This window comes from Mauremys mutica, unplaced genomic scaffold (genome assembly GCF_020497125.1).
Source record: "Mauremys mutica isolate MM-2020 ecotype Southern unplaced genomic scaffold, ASM2049712v1 Super-Scaffold_100033, whole genome shotgun sequence".
Classification (NCBI taxonomy): Eukaryota; Metazoa; Chordata; order Testudines; family Geoemydidae; genus Mauremys; species Mauremys mutica.
In genome coordinates, this window is record NW_025423255.1 from 6,397,169 (window position 1) to 6,419,785 (window position 22,617).

The 22,617-nt window shown below is 56.2% G+C and overlaps 1 protein-coding gene across 1 annotated transcript; it reads right to left on the reverse strand.

Moving 5' to 3' along the window:
- Window positions 1-148: 148 nt before the first annotated feature.
- LOC123358222 (hydroperoxide isomerase ALOXE3-like) lies at window positions 149-21,034 on the reverse strand. The gene is made up of 14 exons (XM_045000885.1): window positions 21,029-21,034; window positions 20,707-20,911; window positions 13,940-14,024; window positions 13,640-13,762; window positions 12,295-12,398; window positions 11,672-11,844; window positions 11,227-11,370; window positions 10,496-10,699; window positions 10,039-10,125; window positions 6,022-6,191; window positions 2,777-2,898; window positions 2,174-2,274; window positions 1,430-1,600; window positions 149-328 (listed from the first exon to the last, which is right to left on the reverse strand). The coding sequence occupies exons 1-14, from the start codon at window positions 21,032-21,034 to the stop codon at window positions 149-151; spliced, it is 1,875 nt and encodes a 624-aa protein (XP_044856820.1).
- Between the last annotated feature and the right edge of the window lie 1,583 nt (window positions 21,035-22,617).

Genomic DNA, 22,617 nt, shown 5'->3' on the forward strand with positions numbered 1-22,617 from the left:
GGCTCTCAGCCCCCTGGGCTGTACCCACTAGACAGAATCAGCCATTCAGAGTGGAACTAGTCTGTGGTTTATTGCCCCCGGACAAGATCGCAGGGACAGCGTTGCCAGCGGCCGTGTGGGGCGCAACCCTGGGGCTCGCCGGTCGGGCTCAGATGGACGTGCTGTTCTCGATTTGTTGGGGATCCAGGTAGTGGTAGGGGATGGGCAGGGATTTGTTCCTCTCTTGGATCTCCTGGGAGAGCTGGGCCAGGCGCCCCTGGAAGGCTGCGATCAGCCGCTTGGGCTCCTCCTCCGTGAAGTGCTCGTCGGGGTACGTGCCCAGGGATCTCTGCAAGGGAACGGGAGAGCAGTGAGGGACAACACGGAAGGGCTCCCTCACCTGGTGCTGAGATGCAGCCACCTCTGGGGTGGGGCAGCTGGTTACCCAGGGACCCCTCGCCCGGCGCTGAGATTCAGCCACCTCTGGGGTGGGTGGCTGGTTTCCGGGGACCCCTCGCCCGGCGCTGAGATGCAGCCACCTCTGGTGGCTGGTGCGGGCCGGTCTACCCAGGGACCCCCTCGCCCGGCGCTGAGATGCAGCCACCTCTGGGGTGGGGCGGCCGGTTACCCAGGGACCCCCCTCCGCCCGGCGCTGAGATTCAGCCACCTCTGGGGTGGGGCGGCTGGATACCCAGGGACCCCTCGCCCGGCGCTGAGATGCAGCCACCTCTGGGGTGGGGCGTACCGGTTTACCCAGGGACCCCTCGCCCGGCGCTGAGATTCAGCCACCTCTGGGGTGGGGTGGCTGGTTATCCGGGGGACTCCCCTCGCCCGGCGCTGAAGATGCAGCCACCTTTGGGGCGGCGCGGCTGGTTACACAAGGATCCCTCAGGTGCCCTAGAGCGCAGGGCCAAGGTGTTTAACAGCTGTGTAGCAACACTGGGAAGAGTTCACGCCAGGGAGGGATGGACAATCCTGTGGCCGGTTGAAACAAACACGTTGGAATTTATGGGTGTTTTGAACGAAATCCCCCAAAGTTGCAGCTGGGCCGGGACAACCTGTGGTTCATTGCCCCGGCTCATGGGAAATGGTCAGCCAGGTCCTTTTATTGTTACCAACAAGGGGGGGGGTGAGAGGAAGAACTCAGCTGAACGGCTCATTAAAGAGACATCCCCAGCCACAGCCCAGCGCCCCCTAGCGCCACCCTGGGGCCAGCCCCGCCTGCCAGGGGAGAGCGCCCCCTGCCGAGCCCCCCCCCCGGCCCCACAGCGCCCCTCTGCCGCCCGGGGGCCAGCCCCGCCTGCCAGAGGATAACGCCCCCTGTTGCCCCTGCTCCGCTCCCTTCCCCAAAGCGCCCCCTAGCGCCACCCTGGGGCCAGCCCCGCCTGCCAGGGGAGAGCGCCCCCTGCTGCCCCTGCCCCACGGCCCCCCATAGCTCCCGTGTCCTCACCGAGTCCCCCAGCTCGCAGCAGAGGACCCAGAGGGTGTAGATGGTGATGCTGGTGCTGTTGACCTCCGGGATGGTGTCCAGGTAGCTCTCCAGGGAGGAGGTGCCCTTAGCCTGGGGCGGGGGGTTCCTCATGGAGGACGGGAAGTTGGGCATCCAAGCGCCGAGCTCGTACTGCGGCCCAGAGAGACCCCCCAGTCAGAGCAGCCGGGGACCCCCCAGCCCAGCCAGGGATCCCCTCCTCACCCCGCCCAGGGGGCACCAGTACAGGGAAGGTCTGGCTCAAACCAAGAGGCCTGGGCACCCGGGGCTTGGTCGGAATCTCTCCCACGGCCAACGGGTGGGAGAATCAAGGGGGAGGGGGGTTGGGCTACTGAGTGCGGCAGTGGGGGAGGGTCCTGGGGGGCTGGGGCAGGGTCCTGAGGTGTCCAGGATCTCACTGGGGTTGGGTGCTGGGTGGGGGATTGGCCGCTAGAGCAGGGTCCTGGGGATTGAGGTGTCATTGGGGTGGGGTGCAGGGTGCGGGTGTTGGTGGCGGGATGCCAGGTCCCCATGCTGGGTGCCAGGATGTCAGTGGCTGGACCCCAGGGCCCCGTGTGGGGGGTGCAGGGTGGGGGTGTTGGTGGCTGGACCCCAGGGCCCTGTGTGGGGGGTGCAGGGTGGGGGTGTCGGTGGCTGCACCCCAGGTCCCTGTGGGGGGTAGGGAATGAGCCCCCCCCTCCGAGCACCTGGCTGGCCTCTCCCTACCTGCCCGTTGCTGAGGGCGGCGTGCCGGGCCGAGCAGCAGTAGATCCACATGGTCAGGTACTTGATGAGCTCGGGGATGCTCTGCAGGGATGAGGGGAAGCCTGCGGGATGGAGAACGGGTGTCACTGACCTGGCCCAGCCCTGCTCTGTGGCCTTGGGCTGGGACCCCTAGAGTCGGGTTTGATGCCTCCCTCTGCCGGAGCCTCCCCCAGTGAGTCGCTCCCCTGCTCCAGGTCTCAGCTCAGCCACGCGCCATCTCCCTGCCCTGCCTGTTCCCACGGCGGGGCCGTTCCCAGTCACCCCACAGCCCCATCCCACCACTGTGATCCAGGCCACCCTGTCCCTGCAGGGTCGCTGGCCCCATTGACTCCGATGGAGAGACACCAATTGACACCAGCTGGGATCTGGCCCCATTGACGCCAATGGAGAGACACCCATTGACACCAGCTGGGATCTGGCCCCATTGACTCCAATGGAGAGACGCCCATTGACATCAGCTGGGATCTGGCTGACAGACACGCAGTCTGGAGATGTCCCCCAGCCACCCCTGCATGGAGCCCGGTGACCAGCGGCTGCAGAGCTCTGGGTTCACATGGCCCTTACCAGATGCCTCGTTCCCCAGGAAGCCTTCATGGAAGATCTCGTCTGCCCAGGCCTGCAGCTCGCAGTCGGCCAGGACATGGGCGTCGCTGCGGTAATAGTGTCTGACGATGCCGGAGACGAAGCTGGAAAGAACAGAGATGTGTCGGCCTGGATGGGTCGATGCAGGCCACATCACTCCCCAGTGCACCAGCGTCACTCAGCCAGCATCACCAAACAGCCCAGTGGTACTGTGCACCCTGGCCGTTACCTAGTGTCCCCTCCACTTCGCCCTTTCCTAGCTGTGGGAGCATGGCCTGGTGGCTAAGCCGCCGGCCTGACCTCCAGGTGATCCTGGATCTCGTCTACAGCAGAGTTGAAGTTTTCATTTCAAATTAGACTTGCTCTTGTGGAAGTTAATTCATTAAATAAGCATCGCCATTGACACAAAACATCTTGGCTTGACTGAAACCAAGTGTTTCCATTCACCCCCAATGAGACCTTTTCCCGGAATTTGATTTGGGGCAAAATTCCCAAAAGTTTGACTTTTCCTCTCCATTCTTGTGTATTTACAAGTTTTCATTCATTTTTCCTAAGCCAACCAATCTACCACACAAAGTAAGTGACGAGGGTTAGGATAAAGGCAGGGGAGGGGATGTGACATAGCTATCTTCAGTGTCTACATTGATCATAGACCTCTAATAAATCAGTCCAAATTGTTTTGAATTTTTCATGCATTCCTTTTCTCCACAATGCCAGCCATTCGTTAGCTGTGTGATAAGCCAGATCACCAAGCCAGGCATCAATATTTGATGGGGATTGACTTTTCCATTGTGGTAGGGTTACTTTTTTAGTGCCCAAAGCTGCCCATTGGCACCACACTGCCTTGTTACTAGGGAACCTCCAGATATCAGGAATAGAATCTGTGACACACTGTACCTCAAAATAGCTCCCTGGAAAACCCATATGCGTCATTCATCAGAAGGGACCATTATGATCACCTAGTCTGACCTCCTGCACAACGCAGGTCACAGAATCTCACCCACCCATCCCTGTATCAAACCCCTATCCTATGTCTGAGTTACTGAAGTCCTCAAATCGTGGTTTGAAGACCTCAAGCTGCAGAGAATCCTCCAGCAAGTGACCCGTTGCCCCACACTGCAGAGGAAGGCGAAAAACCTCCAGGGCCTCTGGCAATCTGCCCTGGAGGAAAATTTCTTCCCGACCCCAAATATGGCGATCAGCTAAACCCTGAGCATGTGGGCAAGACTCACTAGTTTATATCCATTTGTTCTTGTGTCCACATTGGTACTGAGCTTGAATAATTCCTCTCCCTCCCTGATATTTATCCCTCTGATCTATTTATAAAGAGCAATCATATCCCCTCTCAGCCTCCTTTTGGTTAGGCTAAACAAGCCAAGCTCTTTGAGTCTCCTTTCATAAGACAGGTTTTCCATTTCTCAGATCATGCTAGTAACCCTTCTCTGTACCTGTTCCAGTTTGAATTTATCCTTCTTAAATATGGGAGACCAGAACTGCACACAGTATTCCAGATGAGGTCTCACCAGTGCCTTATATAATGGTACTAACACCTCCTTATCTTTGCTGGAAATACCTCGCCTGATGCATCCCAAGACCGCATTAGCTTTTTTAACGGCCATATCACATTGGCGGCTCATAGTCATCCTGTGATCAACCAATACTCCGAGGTCCTTCTCCTCCTCTGTTACTTCCAACTGATGCGTCCCCAATTTATAACCAAAATTCTTGTTATTACTCCCTAAATGCATGACCTTGCACTATTCACTATTAAAATTTCATCCTATTACTATTACTCCAGTTTACAAGGTCATCCAGATCTTCCTGTATGATATCCCGGTCCTTCTCTATGTTAGCAATACCTCCCAGCTTTGTGTCATCTGCAAAGTTTATTAGCACATTCCCACTTTTTGTGCCACGGTCAGTAAGATTAAATAAGATTTGTACAAAAACCGATCCCTGAGGAAACTCCACTGGTAACCTCCTTCCAGCCTGACAGTTCACCTTTCAGTAAGAGCCATTGTAGTCTCCCTTTAACCAGTTCCTTATCCACCTTTCCATTTTCATATTGATCCCCATCTTTTCCAATTTAACTAATAATTCCCCATGTGGAACTGTATCAAATGCCTTACTGAAATTGAGGTAAATTAGATCCACCGCGTTTCCTTTGTCTAAAAAAATCTGTTACCTTCTCAAAGAAGGAGATCAGGTTGCTTTGGCACGATCTACCTTTTGTAAAACCATGTTGTATTTTGTCCCAATTACCATTGACCTCAATGTCCTTAACTACTTTCTCCTTCAGAAATTTTTCCAAGACCTTGCATGCTGCAGATGTCAAACTAACAGGCCTATACTTACTCAAATCACATTTTTCCCCTTTCTTAATAATAGGACCTATGTTAGCAATTCCCCAGTCGTACGGTACAACCCCTGAGTTTACTGATTCATTAAAAATTCTTGCTAATGGGCTTGCAATTTCATGTGCCAGTTCCTTTAATATTCTTGGATGAAGATTATCTGCCCCCCCCCGATTTAGTCCCACAGTGAGGGAGGGGCGGACTGGGAAACTGGCCAGGCTTCTGACCAGGGTGAGATGGTATAGTCCTGGTGTGCAAGGCTGGGGAGTACTAGCTGGTGCCCTTCTCTGTGTGAGTCATGAGTGGCTCAAGGAGCTTTCATGCAATGTAGCTGGGTGCGTGGGGGCAGGTGTCTGAAAAAGAGCCTTTTGGGGAATTCCAGTTTTTTTTAACTCAGAATTCTTTATGTGGCAGGAATAGGGCCGCCCAGGGGCAATTTGCCCCAGGCCCCAGGTCCTTCACTCGCTCCAGGGGCACCGGAAAACTCTTGCAAGACCCAGGTCCCCCGAGCTCCTTCCGCTCCAGGTCTTTGGCAGTGGGGGGGGGGGGCGGAAGGACCCCTCGCCGTGAAATTACCGCCAAAGCGGGACCCGCCACCGAAGTACTAGGTCTTCGGCGGAAATTCAGTGGTGGGGGCCTCCCGCCACGGGTCTTCGGGGCTCATCGGCGGCGGGTCCTGGAGCGGTAGGATCCCCCCACCGCCGAATTACCGCCAAAGCGGGGGCCCCCTGCTGCCGAAGACCCCAGGCCCCCTGAATCCTCTGGGCGGCCCTGGGCAGGAAAGCCGTGTTTCCAAGCAACTCTGAGCCGGTGGGAATGTTCCACATGCCATCTGCTTCCTCGCCACCCTCTGCCCCGGCTCCTGCTCCTTACCTCTCAATGGCCGACCAGATCTTCAGCCCATCATCCCTGTAGTAGTAGTTGGGGATGCAGTCAACCCCGCGCTCGTGGATGTCATCAGGGAAGCAGAGGGAGTTGTAGGTCAGGCAGGACATGCCCTTGGCCATCAGCACCTTGGTCCCCTCGATCCCCGAGCCCATGCCCTGGGAAGGGACCAGAGACAGAGCCTTCAACCTCTGAGCCAGCGGGCGGGTTAGAATGAAATATCATCACGACCTATTTCAGCACAACGAGACAACTGACAATACGCCCCGTGACAAATGTGCCTCCCCGATGTTTCGCTTTGCGTTGTACCCCAGAAATGACCAATCACTCGCAACCTCCGGTGTTTGTCCAACCAGTTCTTAGAAACCTCCAATGATGGAGATTCCACAACCTCTGTGCTTGCTCCAGAGTTAACTATCTTTAGAGAGAGAAAGCTTTTCCTAACATCTAACCCCAATCTCCCTTGTTGAAGATTAATCCCATTTCTTCTTCTCCTGCCTTCAGCAGGACCAGAAAGCAATTAATCATCATCCTCTTTGTAACATATTTGAAGACTATCAGGTCCCCCACTCTCGGTCTTCTTCTCTCAGGACTAAATGTGCCCTCTTTTTTTTTTAACCTGGCCTCATAGATCAGGGTTTCTAAACCTTTTATCATGTTTGTTGTTCTTTTCTGGATTCTCTCCAATTTGGCCACTTCTCTCCTAAAGTGTGATGCCCTTTCCCCACCCAGTTCTCCAACTGAGGTCTCACCAGGGCCAGACAATGACCTCCTGGGTTTTACTCAAAACACTCTCGTTAATACAGACTAGAATGATATTATCCTTTTCCCCAAGTGTGTCTAATTGTTGCCTTATATTCCACTATAATTTCCAGATCCTTTTGAGCAGTAAGACCCCCCCAGCAGCCAATTATGTCCCAGGTGGGCATTGGATTTTCCCTTCCTCAGTGGTGCACTTCCCACTTGTCTTCATGGAATTTCAGCTTGTTGATTTCAGCCCAATTTTCCAAGCTGTCACAGTCGCTTTGAGTTCTAATCCTGCCCGTTGAAGTGCTTGCAACCCCTCCTGGCTTGATGTCAGCCTCAAATTATATCAACAAACTCTCCTCTCCGTAGTCCAAGTCATTCATGACAATAATGAATATTGCCGAACCAGGCCTGACCTCTTGTGGGACCCCACTAGATTCCCTGTTTGACAGCTGACCATTGAGAACCCACTCTTGGTGTCTGGTCTTTCAACCACCCATAGTAATTCCATTCAGCCCAAATTTCCCTGGCATGTGTCAAAAGACTCAAATCAAGATGCAAAGAATCCTGTGGCACCTTATAGACTAACAGACGTTTTGCAGCATGAGCTTTCGTGGGTGAATACCCACTTCGTCGGATACTTACTTGCATCCGACGAAGTGGGTATTCACCCACGAAAGCTCATGCTGCAAAACGTCTGTTAGTCTATAAGGTGCCACAGGATTCTTTGCTGCTTTTACAGATCCAGACTAACACGGCTACCCCTCTGATACTTGAAATCAAGATATATCACATTGTAGCGGGCCGGTGTGGCTCCCCTCCTCCCCGGGGAGGGTTGAGCCCGGACACAGGAAGGGGCGGGGCTACAGCGTGGTGAGCCCGCCCCTCAGAGGGTCAGAAGGCGACCCGGAAGGATAAAAGCCGGGCCTTCCAGCCCAGTCAGTGCCCAGCCACTGGGGAGAGCAGACCTGTCGGAGGGAGCTCCTGACGGAGGAACTGCTGGAGCCCCGGGCAGCTGCCTGGACTGGCCGGAGAGCACCCTACCCCGCTACTGGGAAGACCTGCCGGAGCTTCCCCGCGCCACCTACGACGAGGAGCCCGTAGGAGCTTCCCCGCTACCGTGCTGTTACCCCGAGGAACCCCCGGAGCGTGATTGTCCGGACTTCCCCGGGGAACTACCCGATCTACACCCCAGCCCGGGTTGTGAGGAACCCATGCAGTGGGACTTCCCGGGACCAGATGCCATGGACCAGGTAGGACAAGAGGGGGATATTGGAAGTGGCCCGGGGGCAGCCGACCTCAGTCAGGCTGCTGACCAGACCGAGCCCATGTCAGTGTGTTGCGGTCAGGATCCCCACTGACCGTCAGCGGTGACGACCTCTGCCTAGGGCCCCGGGCTGGGACACAGTGGAGTGGGTGGGCCTGTGTCCCCCCTGCCACCCCACTCACGGGTGGCAGTTATCCCCCTCTCGTTACTGCTCAGCCCCTGCAACCAGAGGCCTGAGCCCCTGTACTGTTCCCTGCTCAGCCTGCCGCAAGAGGCCTGAGCCCCTGTACTGTTCCCTGCTCAGCCTGCCGCAAGAGGCCTGAGCCCCTGTACTGTTCACTGCTCAGCCTGCCGCTAGAGGCCTGAGCCCCTGTACTGTTCCCTGCTCAGCCTGCTGCAAGAGGCCTGAGCCCCTGTACTGTTCCCTGCTCAGCCTGCCGCTAGAGGCCTGAGCCCCTGTACTGTTCCCTGCTCAGCCTGCCGCAAGAGGCCTGAGCCCCTGTACTGTTCACGGCTCAGCCTGCCGCAAGAGGCCTGAGCCCCTGTACTGTTCCCTGCTCAGCCTGCCGCAAGAGGCCTGAGCCCCTGGACTGTTCCCTGCTCAGCCTGCTGCAAGAGGCCTGAGCCCCTGTACTGTTCCCTGCTCAGCCTGCCGCAAGAGGCCTGAGCCCCTGTACTGTTCCCTGCTCAGCCTGCCGCAAGAGGCCTGAGCCCCTGTACTGTTCCCTGCTCAGCCTGCCGCAAGAGGCCTGAGCCCCTGTACTGTTCCCTGCTCAGCCTGCCGCAAGAGGCCTGAGCCCCTGTACTGTTCCCGGCTCAGCCTGCCGCAAGAGGCCTGAGCCCCTGTACTGTTCCCTGCTCAGCCTGCCGCAAGAGGCCTGAGCCCCTGTACTGTTCCCTGCTCAGCCTGCCGCAAGAGGCCTGAGCCCCTGTACTGTTTACGGCTCAGCCTGCCGCAAGAGGCCTGAGCTCTCCTTGTACTGTTTGCCGCCCAGCCCCTGCACCAGAGGGCCTGGGCCTTTCCTAGACTATTGGTACTGTTTGCAGCTCAGCCTTGCAGAAAAGGCCTGAGCCCCCACTGACTCTGTCTTTGTCATCTAGCCTTAAAGGGACAGGACAGAACCCCCGTGAGACCAGCGGGCCGGTGTGGCTCCCCTCCTCCCCTCAGAGGGTTGAGCCCCGGACCCGCCTGTTACACACATCTACTGCTTCTCCCCAGCCACAAGGCCAGCAACGCTGTCCAAGAAGGAAATTAGGTTGGTTTGGCTTGATTTGTTCTTGACAAATCTATGCGGGCCATTTCTAATCCTATGATCCTCTGGGCACAAATTGATTGTTTAATAATTTGATCCAGTATCTTCCAGTTAGACTGACTGGTTTATAATTCCCTGGGTCCTCTTTGTGCTTTTTTTCGAAGGCAGATGCCGTGTTTGCCCTTCAGCCCGCTGGGACCTCACCCGTCCTCCAGGAGTTCTGGAAGTTAATTACTAACAGTACCGATGAGCTGAAAGCAGAGGTTGTGCCCGCAGAGCCGTATGGTGCACACACCAGGACCAACTGAGATGGAGGCTGGAAATGCTCTCCAGGAGGTTCCCAATGTGGTTTTCATTGCAAGACAATACGGGAAGAGAGCTTCAGGGGTTCCAGATGAGGCTGGGACCTCGGAAACAGGCACATTTTACTCCAAGTACATGGCTCTGGGAGGGGAGTGGGGGCTGGTGGTTAGAGCTGGGGGAGCTGGGAGCCAGGACTCCCGAGTTCGGTCCCCAGCTATGGGAGGTGAGTGGGATCTAATGGTTAGAGAAGAAGGGGCTGGGAGCCAGGACTCCTGGGTTGTCTCCCCGGCTCTGGGACAGGAGTGGGGGCCTAGTGGTTAGAGCAGGAGGTGCTGGGGCCCAGGAGCGGGGATTGGGAGCCAGGACTCCTGAGTTCTCTCCCCAGATATGGAAGGGGAGCGGGGTCCAGTGCCCCTGACCGTGGGGTCCTCTCACCCTTTCGATGATCTCTCCGCGTCTGAGTAGCAGGGTCCTGCCCATGACATTGGTGTGCAGCGTGTAGCGGGTGTGGGGCAGCAGCAGCTAGGGAGGGGAAGAGACACAGGGGTGGGTGAGGGCAAGCAGGGAGCCACTCCCCACCCTCACCCCTGTATCTGGGGCGGGGGCAAGGACCTGGCCCCTCCAAGAAACCAGCAGCAGCTCCTTCTCCCCCTTCTTCCACGAGGTCAGGAAGGTGCTGGACCGCGATGGGTAGAACACGGCCAGCGTGGGGCACGCCCGGCCTGGCACGCCAGGCACAAGCACCCGCCAGGCACACGCACGTGCAGCTGGGCACAGCTGGACGCCGGCAGTGGGGTCCGTCTGGCAGGCTCCCCCTGCTGGGCTCTTCTCTCCCGCACATCTGGGCACAGCTGGCTGGGGGCTGGCGGGGGCAGCCCGGCCCCTCTCTCACCTTGAAGAGCGGGTGGCACATGGGCAGCTGGCGCAGGGTGGCCAGGGCGAAGGCCTCGTCGATCAGGTGGGTGAGCAGCAGGTGGCTGACGGCCTCGTGCACCAGGAACTCGGCGTAGCGCACCCAGGTCTTGGCCAGGATCCAGTCCCACTCGGAGTCGCTGGGCAGAAAGATGGGGCTGTCGGGGCCTGGGCACTGGCTGAGCTGCCGGGGGGAGAGACACAGGAGGGGTGTGGGGGCGGGTTGGCGCAAGCCGGGGGTGTGAATCCTGCTGCTTCCCCCAGGGGAGCCCAGGGACTGGGACCCGGCGGCCAGGATGAGGGGACATGACGGTGCAGCAAATCCAGTGTTAGGAAGAGGAGACCCACAGAGCTGGGGTGTGTGTACACACACGCAGAGCTGGACTGTGCATATACAAGCAAGTGGGCACACGCACGCACACATAGAACCAGGACTCCTGGTTTCTCTCCCCGGCTCTGTAAGGGAAGAAGTGGGGAGGTCTAGTGGTTACCGCGGGGGAGGGCGGGGGCTGAGTTGCAGGACTCCTGGGTTCTCTCCCCGGCTCTGGGAGGGGAATGGGGTCTAGTGGGTTAGCACAGGGAGGGCTGGGAGCCAGGACTCCTGGGTTCTCTCCCTGGGCCAGTCCCTTAGATGGCAATGCCCAGCCCTGGGACTGTGTAGGTGTCAGGGCTGCGTGGGGGCGCCGCCAGGCAGCGTGTGGGGGCCGTTACCTGAATGGCTATGGGGACGAGCTCCCCGGAGGGCTGCAGGTGCAGCAGGCAGAGGGGCGCGGCGATGTACTGCTGGTAGCCGTTGATCGTGTTGGCCGGGACGCCCTCCAGGATTTTATAGTCAGCGAGGAAGATGTTCCCCTTCTGCAAGGCACAGAGGGAGCAGAGCAGAGTCGGGGGCCAGTGCATCTGGGGGTGCAGAGTGGGGGCCCCAGGGCACAGGGGAAAGCTGGGATGCCAGTGCTGTGAGCTTCCCCACAGCAGTGCCCTGGGACTAGCCCCTGGAGCTGAGTGGCCAGTGCGAGCGCAGCCACTGGGGCTGGAATTGGGCCCGCTGGACACCGCTGACCCGTGGCTGCTCGTGCCTGGAGTGATGCTGGGGAGGGAGCCAAGAGCTCAGACCGTGGCCGAGTCCCCCCAGGGGTGTCCCCGGCGCCCCACTTACCTCCAGCTCGTCCTGCAGGCTGCTGCTCTCCCCCAGGGAGGAGGCCACCATGGCCGGCGTGACGGGGAAGTTGCAGGGGAGCTCCGTGCAGCGCCGGATCATCACCGGGTGGACCCCGTTCAGGAACTGGTACCCGAAGAACGTGTCCTCTCGCCAGTGCGCCCGCACGTACTCTGGGGGGACACGGGTAGGGCAGCCGTGGGGTTAATGGGCCGGGACTCAGGGGAGCTGGGTTCGAGTCCTACCCTGGGTGCCTGGAGCAGCTTGCGGCGTCTCTCGGGCCCACGGCCTCCCCCTGCTGGAGAACGGGGCTAACGGTCCAGCATGAGGGGGCCCTGATCTCAGTGAGAGTCTGGGCAGCACCTGGCACAATGGGGTCCCCGGTTAGGGGAGGGGAGGTCTGGGCAGCACCCGGCACAAGGTGGTCCCAGAGTGCGTTCAGAGGGGTCTGGGCAGTGCCCGGCACCCGGGGGTCGGGGTGGTCTTGTCAGGGCCTGGCACAAGCAGCACTGCTGTCTCTAGCCGCTTGCGTCACACCCGTCCCAATCACCCTGCTCTGTGGGGGGGGGCTGCGGTGGGCCCAGGCGAGCAGGACTCAGGGGAGGCATTGGGGGGTCACCCACCTGTGATCGGGGTCTTGTTGAAGCAGAAAACCTTGTTGATGTCGTCCAGCTTCGCCCACGAGTTGGTGCAGCTCAGGAAACCCTTCAGCTGCAGCTCCACCTTCCTGGGGGTGGGGGGCAGAGAGACATGTGAGAGCCCGTTGGCGGGGTGAGATGGGGATGGCCCTTTCTGCCCCCGACAATAACAAATAGGGCCCCCCTTTCCCCCCCCCCAGATATGCACTGGTGGCAAAGTGGAGCCACACTCGGGGAAGCTTCCCTCTGTCAGAGCGATGGGCTCAGGCTCTCAGCAGACTCAGGCAGCATGGCTGGGTTGGTTACACCTGAGTTTTCAAGCTCTTCTCCCCTACAACAAGGACTAGAGTGAGTAATATGGGATGGGGGGGTGTCTGGGGATGGATAGACAGACAGATAGGTTGATGGGTGGGGATAGAGAGAATGAGAGAGAGCAAGAGAGGGAGAGAGAGAATGAATGTGTATGGGAATAGATAAAGTTAGGGTATAGAGTAGGGCTAGGGGTTAGTCCCTAGGGCTAGGCCTCAGGGGCTGGGCTGCACACACACATCCCTCCCACACTGCGGGAAGGTGAGTGTCATGGAGAAGGGTCAGAGTTAAGGTTATGGAAAGGCGTCAGGCTACACGGTCGGGTTAGGGCTAGGGAAGGACTATAGGGCACAGGTAGAGTGAGAGAAAGGGTATAGGATATGGGTTAGGGTAGGATTAGGCAGGGCCGGCTCCAGACCCCAGCACGCCAAGCGCGTGCTTGGGGCAGCATGCCGCGGGGGCGCTCTGCCGGTCGCCGGGAGGGCGGCAGGCGGCTCCGGTGGACCTCTCACAGGTGTGCCTGCGGGAGGTCCACCGGAGCCGCGGGACCAGCGACCGGCAGAGCCCCCACCCCCGCGGCATGCCGCCCTGCTTGGGGCGGCGAAATCGCTAGAGCCGCCCCTGGGATTAGGGAAAGGAGATAGTACAGAGTTAGGGTTAGGGCTAGGGTTTGGGTTTAGTCTCAGGAATCACCTGGGCTGTGGGGGCCGGCAGTCACACATTGACCCCGTGCTCGAGGAAGGGGGAGGTCTTGATGAAGGGTTCGGTTTACTGTGTCAGGTTAGTGTATAGAGTTAGGGTTAGTTTATAGGGTTGTGAATAGGGGTTAGGGTTAGTGTACAGGGTTAGGGTTAGTGTGGAGGGTTGTGTACAGGGTTACAGTTACTGTACAGGGTTAGGGTTAGTGTACAGGGTGGTGTACAGGGTTAGGGTTACTGTACAGGGTTGGGGTTAGTTTCTAGGGGCAGGCCTAGGGGCAGCCGCTGGGAACACATCTGGGCCGTGGGGAAGCCGCACTTACGCGATCACCCCACGCAGCAGGAAGTTGGTTCTCTTGGTTAAGGAGTACGTGGAGTTAGAGTCCAGTTCACTGATGTTGTCCACGTCCAGGCACCGGGGCAGTCCAGGGGCAAACTCCTTCCACCTGGGCAGGGAGAGACCCAGGGGATATTAGCCCTGGCCTGCCGCTGCCCCGACAATCACTCAGCCACAGTCCCGGGCCCACCTGTTTTGTGGTTTCTACCACCACCTCCAGCCCTGGGACCCTGCGCAGCCCTGAGCCCCAGGGATCTCCCTCAACCCCCACTGGGTTCTCACTCACCCATAGCACTCGCGTCGGTGCGTCAGCTCAGCCTGCCGCTGCTCCAGCAGCAACGGGGAATCGGCATCGTTGCAAATCACCTGGCCTGGGCGAGAGACAGGGATAGATCGATAGATAGAAGGGTTTGTATGGGGATGGATAGACAGAGGGGGTGTATCGGGATGGATAGATAGAGGGGTGTAGATGGGGATGGACAGATAGAGGGATTGTACAGGGATGGATAGATAGAGGGGATGCATGGGGCTAAATAGCTAGAAAAGTATGTACGGGACTGGATAGATGGGGGTGTGTACAGGGATGGCTAGATATGGGTGTGTATCCGGGGCTGGATAGCAGAAGGGCATGTATGGGGATCGATAGATAAAGGGGGTGTATCAGGATTGCTAGATGGAGGGGGTGTACGGGGATGGCTAGATAGACAGGTGGGTATGGGTTCGATAGATAGGGGTGTGTGTACGGGGTTGGATAGGTAGAGGGGGTATATTTGTATGGATAGATAGGAGGCAGACGGGGTTGGATAGACAGAAAGGTGTGTACAGGAATGGATAAATAGAGGGGGTGTAGAGGGATGGATAAATACCGGGAGTGTATGGGTATTGATGGATAGCTAGAGGGGTGTGTACAAGGATGGATAGATAGAGGGATGGACGGGGTTGGATAGACAGAAGGTGTGTACAGGGATGGATAGATAGAGGGGATGTATAGGGATTGCTAGATAGAGGAGATGTATGGGGATGGATAGATAGAGGGGTGTGGATGGGGATGGATAGGCAGAGGGGGTGTATGGGGATATATAGGTAGAGGGGTGTGGGTGGGGATGGGGATGGATGGATGGAGCGGTATGGACATGGATGCATAGATAGAGGGGTTGCATGGGGATGGATAAATGGACTGGGTGTATGGGGAGGGATGGATAGCTAGAGGGGGTTCATTGGGAGGGATAGATCCAGGGGTGTGGACAGGGATGGATAGACAGAGGGGGTGTATGGGGATGGATGGGTAGATAGAGAGGTGTGTACGAGGATAGCTAGATAGAGGGGTATAGACAGGAATGGATAGATAAAGGGGTTATATGGGGATGGATAAATATAGGGGGTGTACGGGGATGGACAGATAGAAGGGGCGTGTACGGGGAGGGATACATAGAGGGCATGTATGGAGATGGAGAGATAGAGGGGTGGACATGGCTGGATAGACTGAAGGGTGTGTACGGGGATGGATAGGTAGAGGGGCGTGTATGGGGATGAATGGATAGAAGGATGTGGATGGGGATGAATGGATATAGGAGGTGTATGGGGATGGATAGACAGGGGTGTGTGGGGGATGGATAGACAGAAGGTTGTGTATGGGGATGGATGGATAGATGAGGTGTACGGGGACGGATAGACAAAAGGCTGTTTTTGGGGAAGGATAGAGAGAGTGTATGGGGTTGGCTAGATTAATGGGTGTGTATGGGGATGGATAGATACAGAAGTAGTATGAGGATGGATGGATAGATACAGGGGTGTGTATGGGGATGCATAGGCCTTGTCTACACTACAAGACTATTTCGAATCTACTTAAGTCGAATTTGTGGATTCGACCTTATGAAGTCGAATTTGTGTATCCACACTAAATACACTAATTCGAACTTCTGAGTCCACATTAACGGGGCCGGCGTCGACTTTCGAAGCGGTGCACTGTGGGAAGCTATCCCACAGTTCCCGCAGTCCCCGCTGCCCATTGGAATGCTGGGTAGAGCTCGCAATGCCTGCTGGGGGAAAAAATGTGTCGAGGGCGGTTTTGGGATACTGTCGTCATTGAACCGTCAATCACGCCCTCCCTCCCTGAAAGCGCCGGCAGGAAATCTGATCGCGCCCTTCTCTTGTCGGTTACAGCGCGGACGCCACAGCACTGCGAGCATAGAGCCCGCTGCGATCATTGCTGCACTTATGGCCGTTGTCAACTCCTCGCACCTTATCGTCCACCTCTTCCACAGTCAGATGCTGAGAAATCGGGCGAGGAGGCTCCGGCAGCATGGTGAGGAGAGTGGCGCAGGCCTCTCACAAAGCAGGGTACGCCGCGCCGTGGAGATCATGGTGGCAATGGGTCAAGTTCATGGTGTGGAACGGCGATTCTGGGCCCGGGAAACAAGCACGGACTGGTGGGACCGCATAGTGCTGCAGGTCTGGGATGAAACAGAGTGGCTGCGAAACTTCAGGATGCGTAAGGGCACTTTCCTTGAACTGTGTGACTTGCTGTCCCCTGCCCTGAAGCGCCAGGACACACGGATGCAAGCAGCCCTGAGTGTGCAGAAGCGAGTGGCCATAGCCCTCTGGAAACTTGCCACGCCAGACAGCTACCGGTCAGTAGCGAACCACTTTGGCGTGGGCAAATCTACCGTGGGGGTTGCTGTGATTCAAGTAGCCCACGCAATCGTTGAGCAACTGCTCTCAAAGGTAGTGACTCTCGGAAACGTCCAGGTCATCATAGATGGCTTCGCCGCGATGGGATTCCCAAACTGCGGTGGGGCTATAGATGGGACTCACATCCCTATCCTGGCACCAGCCCACCAGGCCAGTGAGTACATTAACCGAAAGGGCTACTTTTCAATGGTGCTGCAAGCACTGGTGGACCATAGGGGACGTTTTACCAACATCTTCGTCGGGTGGGTGGGCAAGGTTCATGACGCGCATGTGTTCAGGAACTCTGGTCTCTTCAAACGCCTCCAGGCAGGTACTTTCTTCCCGGACCACAAAATAACGGTTGGGGATGTGCAGATGCCTACAGTGATCCTCGGGGACCCGGCCTACCCGCTAATGCCCTGGCTCATGAAGCCCTATACAGGCGCCTTGGACAGTGAGAAGGAACTCTTCAACTACCGGCTGAGCAAGTGCAGAATGGTCGTGGAGTGTGCTTTCGGACGTCTCAAGGGGAGATGGCGGAGCTTACTGACTCGCTCGGACATCAGCGAAAAGAATATCCCCGTAGTTATTGCTGCTTGCTGTGTGCTCCACAATCTCTGTGAGAGCAAGGGCGAGACCTTTTTGGCCGGATGGGAGGTTGAGGCAAATCGCCTGGCTGCTGTTTACGATCAGCCAGACACCCGTGCCGAGAGAATATCCCAGCGGGAAGCGCTGTGCATCCGGGAGGCTTTGAAAGCTAGTTTCCTCGCAGAGCAGGGTAACCTGTGACTGTCCACTTGATTTTAAGAGAGCCTGATCATGGGCCTGTGTCTGTATGTGTCGAGTTAGATCTGAGCTCACAAACCCGGTTCTCCAAGTTTCCCCCACTTCCAAAGCACGGTTTAAAACTAATGACATGTAACAGTAATTAATAATAAATCTTTCGTTGACTTTGCATTTCTGTTCCTGGGTTGAAACATGGAAGCATACTGTGCTGGGTTCGGTGTGCACTGATGTACAGACCGCTTGTCCAATACAGGACGGACAGCCTCCTGCTCCTACATAGGTCTGTGGGGTGGGGGAGGTTTTACTGTTTTTGTGCATGTTGGGGTGGGTTTGCAGGAATGGGTGGGTTTGCAGGAAGGGGCGAGGGGTGCCGTCTTTGGATAGGGGTTTGCATGATGGCTGTGGGCTGTGGGTTTGGGCGTTGGAAGGGGTGAGGGGTGTGGGGGACGGGTGAGTATCTGTCCCTGGATGAGGGCTCTTTTTGAGGCTCAGGGCAGCGGAGAGGCTCGTGGCTACAGTCGAAGTGCATGGTAAGGGAAGCCTGCCTTTACATTCAGGGATGGCAGGCGCCAGGACCCTGGACAAGCATACACATCAACGAATGACCCGGGGCAGCATACACCACACAGACTGACCCTGGTGCCTAGTGACTGCAGTCTGTGTGTGCCCTGCAGTTGACCCTGCCCCCAAGTCTGTACCCTGGTAATGTGGGCTATGCACTGCAATTAAAAATCCCCCCCACACACACACAAAGTCTTCTGACACGAGAAACGTGACGGAAACAGAGAGTAACAGCAAACCGCTTTTAATAATGTTATACACAGTGGGGGGTTGAAACTTGGATTTGGGACTGGGTGATCCTGTAAGGGAAGAACTTCTACAAATTTAGAGCGCGAGAGGTGTCTTGTACATTAGCGCTCTGCTGCGGTGCAGTGACAGTTCTCACGGCCCCTACCGCCCCTCCTTCTTGTAACTTTGGGTGAGGGGGGGACAGGACTTCTTGGCGTTGGAGGGCGGTTGCAGATGCAGTGCAGGGGGGCTCTCTTCTCCTGCCTGCGGTCCTGCAGAACATCTACAAGGCGCCGGAGCATGTCCGTTTGCTCCCTCATTAGACCAAGCAGCGTTTGAGTCGCCTGCTGGTCTTCCTGCCGCCACCTATCCTCCCGTTCGATGTGTGTGCGATGCTGCTGACACAGGGTCTCCCTCCACTGTCTCTGCTCTGCGGCCTCGGCTGTGGAGCAGGCCATCAGTTCCGTGAACATGTCGTCCCTAGTCTTTTTCTTTCGCCGCCTAATGTTTGCCAGCCTCTGCGAGGTGGATGACGGGGCAGTCCGGGAAAGAGCCGAAGCTGTGTGATGGGAAAAAGTAAGTGATTTCCTTGAACAGATACATGTTTGCGAACAGTGAACACAGTCTAGTCAGTTTCTGTGAACAAGACCATACAGGGCACCTAGTCTCACGAGATCTCAGGCCAAGTTCGAGATTTCGGAATACGCTTTCAGTGGTTGCGGTCTTGCACAGGAGAGACGCCAAGCGGGGAGGGACAGCTGAATCCGTCTAGCAGCCAGTCCTGGTAAGCCTTACAGTAGAGTCTGCTTAACAGTTAATGGATAGCTGTGCCCTCCCGCTAAAGGCAATCTGGAAAGCATAAAGTCTGAGCCTTTTCCAGCCCCTCCCGGCAGTGCACGGGAAAGATCACTGTATGCTTTTCCTCTGTGGCCTCCAACACGTGGCTGTTAAGCGAGGGTCATTCTTATGCAAAGTAAAAGTCTACCATTCACAATAGTAACAGTACACTAATTCCCCTAATTAGATGCAGCACTTCCAGAACGACATTACCCTGAGGCGTGTCACTCGGAGTCAGAGAGAGCGGATGCTAAGAGAAGCCCTGCACAGACCAGGACCATATGCTGCCATGCTTGTCGAGGCGATGATTCCCCTTTACATTAGGATGGCCTGGCGCGGAAGAGTGTGCTTCCACGGAGCACCCAATAAGGCACCTCTCCCCAGGAACCTCCTGCTGAGGCTTTTCGAGCTGCTCTCTGAGAGCTTTTTTGAACTGTCCCAAGAGGATTATTGCTCTATTCCTATATGTGTTGACCTACTTTTTGTATAGTTTGAGATTTAAAAATTTTTATATAGTATTTCTATTTTTTATATACCTGTTTTTTAAAAAATAAATGTTTCCCTGTTTGTAGCACTTACCGCCTGATCCTTCCCCTGATTCTGAGTCCGGGTTAACGGGCGGGGACGGTTGGTAGGGGATCTCTGTGAGGGTGATGAAGAGATCCTGGCTGTCAGGGAAAGCGGGAGTGGGTTCGCTGTCGCCTGCGCCGTCCTCCAAAGACCATTCCTCATCTTCCCCATCGGCGAACATCGAGGAGGAACTGTCCCGGTACACTATTCCGTCCTCGGAGTCCACCGTCACTGGTGGGGCAGTGGTGGCAGACCCACCTAGAATGGCATGCAGTGCCTCGTAGAAGCGGCATGTCTGGGGCTTGGCTCCGGAGCGTCCGTTTGCCGCTCTGACTTTTTGATACCCTTGTCTTAGGTCCTTGACTTTCACGCGGCACTGCATCGCATCCCGGCTGTATCCTTTGTCTTTCATGGCTTTCGAGACCTTCTCGAAGGTCTTTGCGTTCCGCTTGCTGGAGTGCAGCTCCGAGAGCACAGACTCCTCGCCCCACACAGCGATCAGATCCATGACTTCCCGGTCAGTCCATGCTGGGGACCTCTTTCTATTCTGGGATTGCCCGGACTCCTCTGCTGGAGAGCTCTGCATCGTTGCAGGTGCTGCGGAGCTCGCCCCGATGTCCAACCAGGACGTCAGATTCAAAGTGCCCAGACAGGAAAATGAATTCAAATTTTCCCGGGTCATTTCCTGTGTGGCTGGCCAGAGAATCCAAGGTCGGACTGCTGTCCAGAGCGTCAACAGAGTGGTGCAGTGTGGGATAGCTCCCGGAGCTACTAAGTTCGATTAGCATCCACACCAAGCCTAATTCGAGCTAGCCATGTCGAATTTAGCGTTACTCCACCTGTCGGGGTGGAGTACCAAATTCGAACTAAAGAGCCCTCTAGTTCGAATTAAATGGCTTCCTGGTGTGGACGGTTGAGCGGTTAGTTCGAAATAACGCTGCTAAATTCGACTTAAAGTCCAAGTGTAGACCAGGCCATAGATAGAGGGGTGGTTGGGGTTGGACAGACAGAGGTGTGTACAGGAATACATAGATACAGGGGTGTGTACAGGGATGAATAAATAGGGGGGTAAATGGGGATGGGTAGCTAGAGGGGTGTATAGGGATGGATGGAAAGATAGCGGGGGGTGTTTGCTGGGATAAATAGCTAGCTATTAAATTAATGGGGATATCCTATCTCCTAGAACTGGAAGGGACCTTGAAAAGGTCATTGAGTCCAGCCCCTGCCTTCACTAGCAGGACCAAGTACTGATTGTGCCCCAGATCCCTAAGTGGCCCCCTCAAGGACTGAACTCACAACCCTGGGTTTAGCAGGCCAATGCTCAAACCACTGAGCTATCCTGCCCCACTGCCTATGAGCCCAAGTGGCCCCAGGCTGGCCCCCCAGCCCGCAGCCCCCTACCTTTGCCCTCCCGCAGCTCCAGCGTGCGGTAGCCCTCGACCCACTGGTAGCAGGGGAAGCGGTAGGTCTGGCCGTGGGGGGAGACGACCTCCACGAAGCTGCAGTACCAGTTGTCAGTGGGGTAGAAGGAGTAGGGCTCCTTGTGGAGCCGCACCAGGATGATGTCCCCCAGCCAGCGCCGGCAGCACAGCTTGAACTCCTCCACCTGCAGCGGGGTGAGAGAAGAACCAGAGCATGAGGGTGTGACTCAGGGATTAATCCAGCAGCATCTGTCACCACCACCCCCGCACCCACAAATAAAATACTTGTTGGCCTCCTGTGCCTCCATGGTGTGAAAGTCTCCAAGGAACCGCAGCTCGGCCAGGGCACTGTTGCAACTACTGTTCTACTCAGCACCTGCCTTTCATTAGCCTGGAGGGAGAGGCCAAGGTTTTCCGATTTCACTGCAGCTTGAGGTACCTCAGCGTAGCCGAGCCGTGTATAGGAGAAGGGCCCAATCCCTTTAAAGCTTTTGTGAGCCCTCTAGCGGCACCCACCATGTTTTAGAAGCTGCCAGAAACAGGCCAGAGCAGCCGTGTGCATCTAAACTTGGTTTCTGTGATGCCTATTATGTCAATATCCTCCTTTAACACGAGGCACTCTAATTCACCCATCTTATTATTTAGACTTCTGGCATTTGTGTACAAGCACTTGAAAAACTTGCCACTGTTTATTTGTCTGCCCTTTTCTGATGTGTCAGATTCTTGTATGTGTGAATGCTTCTCGTCTGATCTGGCCCCTACTTTATCCTCTTCCAGCCTCTCTTCCTGACTAGAACTAGAAAATCTCTATCACTAGACTCCCCTCTAAGACAAGTCTGTCCGATCCACGAGCTCCTCTGCAGCCATTGGATTTTCCCCATTCTCTTAGTTTAAAAACTGCTCTGCAACCTTTTTAATGTTAAGTGCCAGCAGTCTGGTTCCATGTTGGTTTAGGTAGAGCCCATCCTTCCTGTATAGGCTCACCCATCCCCAAAGTTTCCCCAGGTCCTAATCAATCTAAACGCCTCCTCTCTACACCATCATCTCATCCACGCATTGAGACTCTGAAGCTCTGCCTGCCTACCTGGCCCTGTGCGTGGAACTGGAAGCATTTCTGAGAATGCCACCATAGAGGTCCCAGATTTCAGTCTCTTTCCTCGCAGACTAAATTTGGCCTCCAGGACGTCTCACCTACCGTTCCTTATGTCATTGGTGCCTACATGTACCACGACCACCGGCTCCTCCCCAGCACTACACATAAATCTATCTAGATGCCTCGAGAAATCAGCAACCTTTGCACCAGGCAGGCAAGTCACCATACGGTTCTCCCAGTCATCACAAACCCAGCTATCCTTGTTTCTAATGATCAAATCTCCCATTACTAACAGCTGCCTTTTCTTAATGCCTGGGGCTCCCTCCCCAGAGAGGTAACCTCAGTGCAAGAGGTTACCCCAACACCATCTGGGAGGAGGGTCCCAACTATGGGAAGGTTTCCCTCTGCTCCCATTGACAGCTCTCCTTCCCTGGGCCTTTCATCCTCTTCAACAGCGCAGTGGCTGTCTGACCAGAGGTGGGAGAAATCTACAAGTGTCCCGGAAAGCCTCATCAACATACTTCTCTGCCTCCCTTAGCGTCTCCAGTTCCATCACCCTGGCCTCCAAAGCCTCCACGCGGTCTCTGAGGGCCAGGAGCTCCTTGCACAGAATGCACACGTAAGCCACCCACCCACAGGGCAGGTAATCATACATGCTACATTGAGAGCAATAAACAGGATAGCAATAAACAGGATAGCCCCCACTCTGCTGCTGGGCTTCTGCCTGCATTCTCTCTTACAGCCACCTAGGTTAACAGGGTTTTTGTTTCAATCAAGAAGTTTGTATTATAGCTTAAG